This window comes from Neltuma alba, unplaced genomic scaffold (genome assembly GCF_004799145.2).
Source record: "Neltuma alba isolate B1F8T4 unplaced genomic scaffold, ASM479914v2 tig00010222_pilon, whole genome shotgun sequence".
Taxonomy (NCBI): domain Eukaryota; kingdom Viridiplantae; phylum Streptophyta; class Magnoliopsida; order Fabales; family Fabaceae; genus Neltuma; species Neltuma alba.
This window is the reverse complement of record NW_021635154.1, coordinates 1-12,764: the sequence shown is the minus strand read 5'-3', so window position 1 is coordinate 12,764 and position 12,764 is coordinate 1. Positions and strand designations below refer to the sequence as shown.

At 31.6% G+C, this 12,764-nt stretch overlaps 1 protein-coding gene across 1 annotated transcript; it reads right to left on the bottom strand.

Annotated features, from left to right (window-relative positions):
* Positions 1–5,371: 5,371 nt before the first annotated feature.
* Positions 5,372–6,379, bottom strand: LOC114754875 (zingipain-2-like). The gene is made up of 4 exons (XM_028943712.1): positions 6,283–6,379; positions 5,963–6,192; positions 5,721–5,864; positions 5,372–5,641 (listed from the first exon to the last, which is right to left on the bottom strand). Exons 1-4 carry the CDS (start codon positions 6,377–6,379, stop codon positions 5,372–5,374), a joined length of 741 nt encoding a protein of 246 aa, XP_028799545.1.
* Positions 6,380–12,764: the final 6,385 nt, after the last annotated feature.

Sequence of the window (12,764 nt, the reverse complement as noted above, 5' to 3'; positions counted from 1 at the left end):
AACTAAAGAACCTAACAAAAACTACATCCGATCCTTAATATAAGAGCTAACTAACTAATTTGAGTAAATTAAAAAAACTAGTTAAGTGAGTTATTTGTAATAAATAGGTATTGTCTTTCTCAAAATATACTTACTGATCAAGTGTATTGGTTAAAACTATCATTATTACAATGACTATCTTGAGAAAAAATAGATAAATATGAGAGACAAAATGGACTGAAATCTTATATTTAGGACCAAAATAAAAGTTAAACGAGGTCTTACATTAAGAACCAGAAGTAGTGACAACTAGAAACTACACATATTTACATCCATCATACAGAGTCTTGCTACAACAAAAATGGGGTTAAGGTACAAATTTACATCAAAAGTTTTCACTCAGAGTATTGGGTACCCATAACCTTTTTTGGAAGCAAATTTGTCTAGAAAGTTTAAAATTGTAACAATATTTTTCTCTACCGTTAAAAAACTTACGTTGACTGTTAACATTTTAACAGTGAGGGGCAATATTGCTATGATTTAAACTTCTAGGACAAATTTCCTCCCAAAAAAAATTATGGATAACCAATACTCCTGAGTAAAAACTTTTAGAGTAAATTTGCACATTAACCCAACAAAATGTGATTATGGGAAAAATTTAACGATGGAATCTTCATTTATAAATGAAATTACTGACAAATAGCCGATGAGAATTTTTTTTCATCACTAACTGAATTAGTGACAAATTACAAATATTTTTTTGGTAATAAAGTATTGACTATATTTTTGTTTGTAATAGCTAATGAAATGTAGCTAATAGAATGACATAAAAGAGCGACATTATTACTTACTATACGAAAGTTGTTAGCAAACAATGAAATGTCGTCAATATATAAACAGAAGCTGTGAATGACTCTGCAAGATTGATCTTGCTGCTTGTTAAATGAAGTTGTTAATAGTTTATAGAATGTAATCAATACCTAAATACCTAAACGGAAGTTGTGAATAGCAAGAAAAAATAGCTTTGTCATTCTTTCAAACTTGCAGTGTTACGGGCCCCACTATGGGATTTCTCTAGGTTTGTTGTTTCAGTTCCTTATGTTTGGGCTGTGTTTCCATTGTTGTGCACGATGGGCCTCTGATTTTCATGTCGATGCCTGGATAGTTGGGGCCCTTTTTTGGCCTGCTGTAATCCTTTAGTTTGTTTTGTAATTAAAAAAAACTATTTTTTCTTATTCGTAATATAAAAAATTGGTTAAATATTCTCACATACCAAGAAATAAAATACCTATGCATAGCCAAAAAAATGCTACTCCCTCCTGTTCATAATATAAGAAACTGATGAACTTTTCTTATGTACCAAAAAATAAAATACCTATGCATAGCAACAACCAAAAGTTCCTACTCTCTCCAGTCCATACTATAAAAAGTTGGTTAACTTTTTTTAGATGCCAAGAAATAAAAGTTTAGTCATTAAATGTATCCTTAAAATGAAAAAGTTATCCTATTTTCCTGTTTTACACGTTGCGCAGTATTTTATTTTAATATTGTTGACTTTAATTAAAAGCCCTAAACCAACGGATCCTGTCATCCGGCATGGGATTGTGTGTCGGTTTAAACTTTAACGAGCTTGTTCCTTAAGGGCACTTGGATTCTCTTCATAAATGCGAAATAATTCTCACCTGTTGTATTCAAGTTAACCCTATGCAGTGGACAGTTCCGTTGATTTAGGATTTTTTGGTTGGCAAGGATCTTGAAGTAAAATACTCCTCCGGTCATAAATATAAGACCCACTTTATAGTATAAATTATAATACAAAGTGTGTCTTATATTTAAGACTGAAGGAGTATTATGTGTGTGGATAACACAGTCAGTACTTATGTAGATTATTTTTAAGCATCTATTCAGGAGTTTGATCCCTGGCGTGTGTATGGAGAAGGTCTCATGATCAGCACTAAAGCACAGTGTGAGCATATTAGTCACTTCTACTGGCATAGATACCATGAGCTCAACAAAAGAAAAAAAAATTATGCATGTGGTCTTAAAAAAGTTATGCATGTCCTCCTCGACCATGTCATATGTAAGTTAGTTTGGATCTATATTAATTAGGAAAAAAAAGCAGTTGAGAGTGATTTGGAGAAGAGAAATAAAAAATAATACTCCTTCTAGTCTTAAATATAAGACCTATTTTGCAGTGTAATTTATACTCCAAAATGGGTATTATATATTTAGGACTAGAGGAGTATAACACATCACTCTAATTATTGCATATCATGTTATATACCATCTGAAAGTAATTGATCCGAATACATATCGAATCTTACAACACATGACAACATTAAAAGATTGCGAATATATTTTGTCTAGCCTGGTGTAATTTGTGAAGAATGAAATAAAGGATTTTTCATCTTAACAAAGTGCGACGCCAATCCATAAGGCCAACAAGTGTATAAAGGATATATTTTTTTTAATATTTTTTTGAATGACAAGCGGTTTGATATAAAAATGGAAAAAATGAAAAAATAAATTAAATATTCAAATATCTCCAAAGTATACTCCTTCCATCCCTTATTAGAAGATCCTTTTAACTAAATTGCATGATTTAAAAAAATGATTAAAATTAGTTAAAAGCAATTAATATGTAGCAAATATAATTTTTTCCAAATATACCCCTATATAAAAATAGATAAATGTGAGAGAGTAATAGCGAGATAAATAAAGAAAGAGAATGTATTAAATAGATTAAACTAGGGGTAAAATTAGTAATATGTATTCAATGCTCAGACAAACTTAAAGAGAATCTTATAAAGAGAGCTAGACCCATTTAAAAAATTGGATCTTTTAATAAGGGATGGAGGGAGTAGCTTAAAAAAAAAGACCATATCTATTCAAGAAATTAAAGTTTATATAAATAACTGGAGGGAGGATTCTCTTTGAAGTAAATTACTTCCCCTTTTTTGCCGGTCTGCCGACGTTCATAGAGAGACAAATAATTTTTGAAAGTGCCCTGACTCTCCACCCATGGAATAAGGAACAAGGGAAGGAGAGTCTTGTCAAATTCATTGTTGGTTATGTCTCTTGATCAATTGTATAAAAAATTATGAATTATTTCGAAGGAAATGATTACTAAACATTAGTGATTCACAAGATGCTGTGAGAAAGTGTCCTAAGGGGTGTTTAAAAGAAAACCAAATCATGGTTTTAAAAGTAATTTTATAGTATATAAAGTAAATATGTGAGAAGACTTTTGCTTTGGTTTGAATAAAAGCACTTTTTAAAAGTGTATTTTGTGATTATCAAACACCATACTACTATTAAGAGCAAGGCAAAAAGAGGAAATCAATTCCATTTGAAATACCTGGAAAAAAAATCAGTGTCCCAACTTTTCGCATCATAATATATAAAACATGTCACTCAAGTTTATTTTGTCATTTGCATGTCTTTAGTTCAATTTGATCTCAAACTCACTTGTGTTGGGCCAGTTAAGATTTATTTGGGTTACAATTTACTTAGAACTTATTAATCCACGTAAAAGCAACATCAAGTTTTCATAACAGATTACCTACTTACCTTCATGTTTTATCAGTGCGCTCTAATTCAATATGAAGATCAGAAGGAGAAGTAAATATGTACAGAGGGAGAGCTTTCATTCTTAATTGAACATATGTAAGTGACAAATTCAATTATTTTATATATTTTGATATCTTTTATATGGGTTTTGTTAACTTAATTAGTCTTTTTGGTCTTAATTGATTGTTAATTGATTTAATATGTTTTATTTTGAATTATCATTTTAGAGAGGCAAAATTGACATATTTTAATTTAATTGTGAATAAGCAATTTTTGAGGACAATTAATACTACCTTATTCTTGAATTTTGATTACAGGTGTTTGGAAGATTTAAAAATAAAAATGAAAAAAAAAAAAATATATATATATATATAATAAAAATAAACTTAAAAAAAAAAAGGTGGAGCAAGACGTTGCGTTTTGCTCCTACCCTATTTCAGATTCATTATCATCATCTTGGATTCGGGGGGATGTTGGAGGCGAGAGATAGCTGAGTGAATAGAGTGACGGCATGAGAGAGGACCAGCGGCGAGGAAGAGAGAACGAAGGACCAGAGCTTCACGGCAATCACACTTCCTCTCCCCTGAGTTTTCATCTTCCATCGACAGCATCTCTTCTTCTTTCTTCTCCACTACTTCTTCCTGGTGGTAGAGACAGATCAGCGACGGCACAGAAAAAGAAGAGATCAGCGACGGCGTGACAGAACCAGAGACCGAAAAACAGTGAGCTTGCACGGTGAAATCACACCTCCAGATTCCATCTTCATTGTTCTTCATGGCTGTACCGAATTGGAATTTTGGTGAAGCTGTAGTGATGGTTATTAGGAGCAGCTAAATACTTCCAATTCTCTAGAGCAATGGTTATGGCTTGAACTTAAACCTTCAAAGGGGAGTTTCAACTCTTCTAATCTTTACTTCTTTCATTGTATTTGTGATTTCTAGGTCTTAAAATGAATTTTATGATGTTTGAATGGACTGTGATGATTTATATTTGTATTGAGGTTGATTGTAGTTGCTGGAATCTCTGATTAGCATTTAACATTATAGTGTGATTAGCTTTAATTTCTTTACATTATACTAGGTCAGATTATTTTGAAATTATTGTGAACATTCAATGGTAATTCAAGGTGGTTTGGTTATTGGACTAAAAATGTTACTTGTTTTTCTTTGATTCTTTTTGACTAATTGTGCTGAAACAGTTTAATTGTGAATAATTAATATGCAAGGTGGCTTGGTGTTGATTATTCTAATTAAACTAAGTCTAAGGGGTGACCCTTGGAGTCTTTTGAATTTAGCCAACTCCCAAATTAATTGAAGTAATGATAGCTTTAATCATTGTGTTAGATGATTGCTTTTCTATTTGCTGTCACTTGTTAATTCACTTTGCTTATTTCATTCATATCCATTTTATAAACTAAAAATCCAAAAATTATTTACTCATTTTGTATCCTTTTAAATTTTTCCAATTAGTTAATTAAAAAGAAAATCAATTCCTTCCAAGTCAATTTTTTGTTTTTGATACGTAGTTTGCTTAGGATTTCAAATAAAGGCTCCTCAAAGTGAAACGATCTGAGTTTTGCACTATATTACATTGCTTGGATTTATTTTTGATCAGGAACCCCAAGACAAACAACAAATGCTCTCATCAGTAAGCTTTATTCCACGGCACACATAACTATATATCGCCACTAGGCTTATTTATTCCACAGCAAATGATTTGCCATTTATTTATACCCAATACAAGCATGGTACAACACCTAACTTGTGTCCTTCTGGAGGCTTTATATTGCCTGGCTTTGTATATTGTTCCTGGAGGGCGTGCTTCATATGGAAGTGGCAAGCTTCAAGGTAGGTTCTTTCTTCGCCTTGGTTGGGTATGCGCCAGAACAATTTATGTTACATACTCCCCGAGTAGCACCGGTGTTTCTTTTGATGCGTATGTAACCACTTTGTCCCCAGGTGGTTCCCCATGAGTTTTTAACAATCCAGTAATCTTGACCATCACTGGTTGAACCATATCCTACGATTAATACAGCATGATTGTGTTTGCATGATGAACTGATGCCTGAGCAATCGTCTCCATTAAAGATTCCCTGTCACAGCAATTACTTTTCAAATATGTGTTGTTGGATGGTAGAGATATGATGATGAAGTAATGAAAATATGACTTACACTTTCGTAGGACTTAAAATGTGGGCTTGCATATATGGAAACACTAACAGGTTGCTTGTAAACATAACAACGGAGAGAACTTTCAGACATAGGTTTCTGAGACCAATAATTATAGCCATCGATAGTAGCAATTGTGTTTCCAGCCTGCATCAAAGTAAAATAAGAATAAGAGTAAAACCATAATTAAGAAAATTACATATATTTAAACTACCCAATTAGTTCACACAGGTCTAAACACTAACCGCTTTAGAATTGCAAGCACTATCGTCAGCTGCATATGGATAAGCTTTTTCTGAGGCAATACCACCATTGTTGATGACATATTTAAATCCATTAACGTACCACCCTCCTTTGCAGCCATTATTTGTAGAGCAAGATATGAGTTGTTGTTCAGAAAGTTCTAGAAGCCGTTGAGAGACTATCTGATTTATACCTTCCATAGCTCCGGTCGCAGAGAATGCCCAACAACCACCTACAAAAATCAATTTGATTTGCTATTATATGCTCCTATTATATGCTGCAATTAGATTATAACAGAACAACGAAGCAAATTTGAACTTACCACATCTGCCTTGGTTTTTAACAGGAGTTACAGCTCCTTTGGTCCTCCAATCCCAGGAATAGGGTGCATCTGGACATGATGCGTCGTTCAATATCATTTCGCTATTGTTGATTTCCGTTATGGGTTCCTCTGTCTCATGCAAGTACATTTTGCTGAACTCTTCGTACGTCATATCTGAGAATTCGTTCAAACCCAAGCTGTAGTCACTGGCTGACTTCCTTTCTGCATTTTTCTCTCTGATTTCCTTCAAGTTGCTTTTGAAGATTTCAAATCTTACTGCCTCCTCTCCCAAAGTTTGGTATTCTCGTCCTGTCTCCTTCTTCCAGATTTCGAATAGATGGAACACTTGTTTGTCAGAAACGAGATTGTCTAGATCCAGGTTCAAAAGGGAATACTCACCAGGCACACTGGAAGAAGAGGTAAGAGAAATGGAAGCATACCAAACCAGGAAAAGGAGGAAGATTTTAGTAGCAAGCGAACTCATTGTGCACTAGAAGGTGATAGATATTGAGCCAAGCGTTTGGATTGTGCATGGTTCTTGCATAGCATTATTGTTCCATATATATAGAGGCAGCTACGTACAGTCTCTTCTTCACAGCTGACTTTTATTAAATACTCCTCTGATCCTTAATGCAGGATGTAACTTGAGCGTTGATATTGGTCCTTTATGTAAAAATCTATTTTTCATTTTTATCAATTTTTTCTCAAATCAACCCTATTGGTATTTTCTCAATAATAATCAAGTAGGAGAGAGAAGGAAGAAATTAAAGAATATGCTTAAGGTGTTTTAAACAAAACATATTATATGAACTAATATAACTAACAATTAGTTCTTATATTAAGAATAGGAGGAGTACTACATGACTGATTGAGGGGGAAAGTAACTAAGGACGGGGAAATTAAATGTGAAACACGAGTGGTTTTGGCAGATTCTGCAAATGCGATAGTTATTGTGTCCCCACTTCCACAATAATTTCCATGACGCCAAGCTTCCTTTCCTTTCACCTGTCGAAAATGATGGAGATTGCGGCCTCTCAAATGTGTTTAAAATTAAATTATATATATATATATATATATGTCAGGACCAATCAGAAGATTTGGAAACAAAAATATGACTGGCCCAAAAAACTGGAGGGAGTATATTCGTAATTTTTCATTGTGCTTACCAATAGTATAGTGATTTGAATAAAATGAAAAATATGTATGTTGAGATAAGAAAAGACACTACTACAAATAAGGACATTTTTGTTACCTATTTTCATCTGTTTTGAAAAATAAAAGAATATGGGCCTTCAAACTCATCTATTAAAAAGAAACAAACGAGTATAGGAGTTCACAGTTATCTGTTCCTCATAACATATGAGTGTGAGAGCCCATACATGTCTGTTATGTTGCAACAGACAAGTACGGGCTCCCATACTCATCTATGATGATGAACAGATGAGTATAAGCCCCCCCTACTCATCTGTTTCTCTTAAGAACAAATGCCACAGACGAGTATGGGCTACCATACTCCTTTGTTATGATGAACAGATGAGCATGAGCCCCCATACTCATCTATTTCTCTCAAGAACAGACAAACAGTGTCCTTTTTTATTCAAATTTTATCTTTGTAGCGCACAGATTTGAACATGCTTTAGAAATACGCCTTCTCCTCTCTTCTTCTCTCTTCTTCATTTGTGGCAAGCTCTTTCTCTCTTTTCTTTAGATTTCTACTTCTCCTTTCTAGTGCTGATGCCGATGACTAAGTTTGCCTTCTCCCTTTTTACTTCTTCATCTCTTCCCCATTCTTCATCCATGTCATCCCATGACCAAGAGCAACGTTTTCTTCCAAAAAGTTGCCATTCGATCTCCTCTACCTTAAGATTGTTTACAACACAAGGTAAGTGGCATGAGTGTGTGTGTCTTTTATGTGAGTTTTAGGATGTTGAAAGGAATTAATGTAATGGTTTCTGGATGTGCATGTTTCTTATTTAAATTAATTGTTGGTAAGAATTGCACTTAGGAATTGTTCAACGTTGTTTGAACCTTAATGCACATAAGGTGTTTGTGAAAATGTCTAAGAGAGCAATTTGATTGGAATGTTATAGTTAAGTATTTTCAATGTTTAATCTTTACATTGAATTTTAGAAAGCTTTAGATGCTATTTCATCATATATATGTATATAACTTTATTTTTATTACTTTGAAGGTAGATGGTGTTAGGAGAAGTGCGCTTTAAATTATATTGAAAAGCTTGAGTTGAATATTGCAATCATTCTAATTAATATTACAAGTAAGCTTGAAATTAATTTTTTCTTTGGATGCTTAGTTTCTTTTTGCTTAACTAAGTTAGGATGTTATTAGATTTTTGAGTTTTAAAACTTTCTTCTGTTAAATGACTAACTAATGGTGTTTAGTTTTTCTTGCTTAACTAAGTTAATTAATTATGATGTTATTTATTTTAAATGTTTTGACCCTTAAAATTGTGGGTTGAGTGGATTCTATTTATATGAAAACATCTAATCTAGTTGTGCTCAATTACCGTTATTATTTGCTATAATCTGTTTTAGTTCTGTTATATGTATGCTTTTATAATTGTAAGTTAAATAAAAACTGGCAATATGCAAATTTTTACTTTTTATAAAAAAATATTCATCTGTTTTGGCCAAAATAGACGAATATGCATGCCTATATTCGTCTATTCTCCAACAGACAAATATATGGATGCCAATATCTATCTGTTTTAAAATAAACAAACATATAATTACTATGTATATCTCCTCTATCAATGTTTCTCTCAAAATAAATGAAAAAAGGTATTCAGAACATATGAAAATAACATATTTTATAGTAATGAAATAATATACGTTGTCTGCTTTCGTGATATTATATTGGATTTTTAATCCTAAAAGAAATATCACGCGAATCCGACTCAACAAAAGCATAAAGGATATCCTGTTATTAGCTTTTTTTTCCTTTTGAAAAAACGATAAGATGTTTGACTGACACACACATGTACATTGTGATTTCAAATGTGTCCTTGTCCTACGCAAAATGACAAGGAGATGCATAGTTTACATCTCAGGAAAAGAATTTGTCCAATTCCCTTATTGTCCACTTGCTTCCCCTCCTTTATCCTTACTATTAAATTAACTTTCAATGGTTAAAATTTAATATCTTATAAAAATAAAAAGATATATAAAATATTTTAATAAAAATATACAGATGCGAACAATCTACATCAAATTTTAATAATTTAAATTTATTTATATGCTTTTTTGTTAGTTGATATTAAAATAATAGTTTTATAAGATATTAAATACGGGACAATAAACATGTGTCCTATTTTTGAAATATCATATTTAATGGCATTTAATTATAAATTACACGAAACAGAAGATAACATATGACTATATGTAATTGGAGAACTTTGATATAAGGATATAAGTAATTTAACCAAAATTTTTTCTTAAATATAAATTGTTGAAAGCTAATCTAACGATGAGAATGCAAAAAAAATGGTAGAGGAATTTAATCACAATGAAAGTGGAGAGATTCCCTTCTTCCCTCCTCAATCATGCCTCACGGAAACACCAGCCATCATTACTTTAGCCGGCATCATGGCCGTCTATTTTACCAATTTAGTGAAACAATTTTGTGACATTCCCCCCCCCCCCCCAAAAAAAAGGGACTCAGCAAGACGGTTCCAACATTTTTTGGACGGGCTAAATTAAATTTGGACGATTTAAATTTTTAATATTTTGTTTTTCTAAGTTAATATATAAATTTTTTTTCATAAATTGATTGTTGTGATATCGATTTCAAATTATTTTATCTTCTGTAATGAAAATATTGCTAAAATTCAAATAAATTCTAATCGTTATCATTATCCCGATTAAAATTCTCCTAAAGTATCTTGTGCCACTAAACTGAATGGTCCCATTTAATATATTGTTAAAATAAGAGATAAGAATAGGCATTGAAACTGACAAAAATCATTAAAAAGTATTTAGCATGAATAATTTTTTATTATATGGGATTAAATCCCATGTAAGTGGGATTTGGAAATACCATCTCCCTCATGGTATTCCCCAATTCCATATATATGGGTTTGCCAATCCTAACTAACAAGTAATCATTTATACTAAACATTCTTTTAACAAAATTTTTTAATTTCAGTCTCAATCTTTACTGTTTATTTTTAATATTTCGTATCAATCAGGACCAACAGTCTCTGGAAAAACCCAGGATATCTTTACTGTATTCATTTCTTTGCTCTCACTTTACTCAAACACACTTTTACGAGATAATAAAATAAGTGGAGCACGGGGAATGAGGGATACTGGGGACCGATCATGATCCACTCATAGAAGAGAAGTTAGAAAATAATTGGAAGCCGACAAATATAGGGAGAGGACTAAGAATAGCGAGGGGGGAGGAGAATAGCGACTGGGGGAGGCCAAGCTTTTCCATGCATCGACCACGACCGCCCATACAGTTGTGAACTAAAGAAAATAAATAAATAAATATAATATTGAAAGGGCCATGTGTCTAAACAATTATACTACCTCCGGTTCTAATTATAAGAGCTAATTGACTAATTTGAACAGGTTGAGGAAAGAAGTTAAGTTAGTTGTTTGTAACAAATAGATGTTATTTTTCCTAAAATATCCTTATTAATCAAGTGCATTGGCTAAAACTATCATTGTTAGAAGGATTATTTTGAAAAAAAAATGTATAAATATGAGAGACAAAGTAGATTGAGATCTTATATTTAGGATTAAAAAAATCAATCAAAGTCTTATATTAAGGACAAGAGGTAGTACATAAAAAAAAAAAAACAAGGATAGCGCTTCATTATATATAAAATGACAAAGATTCCTTTCCATCACATCTTATAAATATAATGGTTTTCGTACATGCATGTTCATTAGCAAAAACTTCATAAAAAATTACTTTTTAAATTTCAAAAACCAAAATAGAATATCTCAAACTTCAAAATTCCAAATAAATACTTATGACTAAAATGGAAATTTGCAATATTGCTAAATTATAATAGAGAGAATTACTACAAGGAAGAAATTTAATTATTAAAAAAGTTATAATAACAAGTGACCAACCTGAACCTGTTGTCATTTCTTATTTTAAAATTTGTAATTGGTTACTCTTCACTTATCAATAAACTTTAAAGTAATTAAATCCCTTTCTTATGATCTTATTGTAATTTTCCCACTATAATATGACCCTTGTAATGAGTTTAATAACAACTTTTAACAATGTCATTTACAATTTACAAATTCAACATTCGGAAAAATACAAGGAAAAAGGCCTTGTTATAAATCATTTACTACATTCTGATGTCATTTATAACATTTCAATATAGACTTTCACCATTTCACCAATATTATTTCCAACACCTCTTTTGCACCATGACCCTCTTATTCCTATATTTTTTTCGGTTGATATTGTCAAAAGGAATTGTTGTGAATAGTGTTGATAAAGTGATGAAATAAAGTGTTATTAAAACTGTTGGTAGTATATTAAATGGTTCAAATCATGATCTTCCCGCATATTTTCAAAATTTTAAAATTATTAAAAAAGAAAAAAAAAAAAAAAGAATTTGATATGCATAGGGTTACTGCTTATACGACGACGCACCCTGCAAGTCACGGGCGACCTCTGGGAAGCATCAAACATGATAGAAGACGTGGGTCCAACGACGAAAAGTGGGGACCACAGGCTAAAATAAGTGATCTTTAAGCTTCCCACAACCGTCCACCCAGCGACCGCCCATCCAATGCCCAAAAAAATGAAGGAGACAGGGACAATGACTGGAAGTGCCACGCCCGCAAACGATTATTATGTGCCAAAAAAACATTCCATGACATGCTATAGCCCTATATCTAAAATGTAAAATAACATCCTTTCATCTAATAACTTTGGTACATCCACCATTTTGATATGTTCTGATGTCATAATTTTATTTATAACGTATCTAGGAATCATAAATAAAATTAAAATATTAAATATAATTAAAAAAATTGTATCAGAAAAATAATATATGAGTGTTATATTCTATTTTTGGGTTACTATAGTGTTTGGTCATTATAGTTTATATTACGCTTATTTTGATTTTAATATTTATAAATTCAACTAATGGTTTTTTTAGCCTCTCAATAAATAAAATAGTTTAAATTTTAATTAAAATATAAGAATTAATGTTTTAGAATGATAGTACTTAGGAACTAAAATTTATAATTTGAAACTAAAAATAACAAAATCAAAATAAAGACCAACTATAACAATGAGACATTATATTATTTTATTATCGTATATTGTGTATTGTATTACAACATGCTTTAAAACAAGATTTTAGATATGATTTTACGGAGCGCGAGATAAATATATCATAAAAATTTATTTCAATTTATATAAAGTACTTTTTAACAAATACCCCTTAATTCCTTAGTCGTTATCCCAACTCAATTATTGTAGCTCAA

Coding starts and splice junctions, on each gene's coding strand:
- LOC114754875 (XM_028943712.1), bottom strand. CDS start 6,379: ATGATATTGAACGACGCATCATGTCCAGATGCACCCTATTCCTGGGAT. Junction 6,193..6,282: donor TAAAAACCAAGGCAGATGTG/GTAAGTTCAAAT, acceptor TGATTTTTGTAG/GTGGTTGTTGGGCATTCTCT. Junction 5,642..5,720: donor ATTTTAAGTCCTACGAAAGT/GTAAGTCATATT, acceptor TTGCTGTGACAG/GGAATCTTTAATGGAGACGA.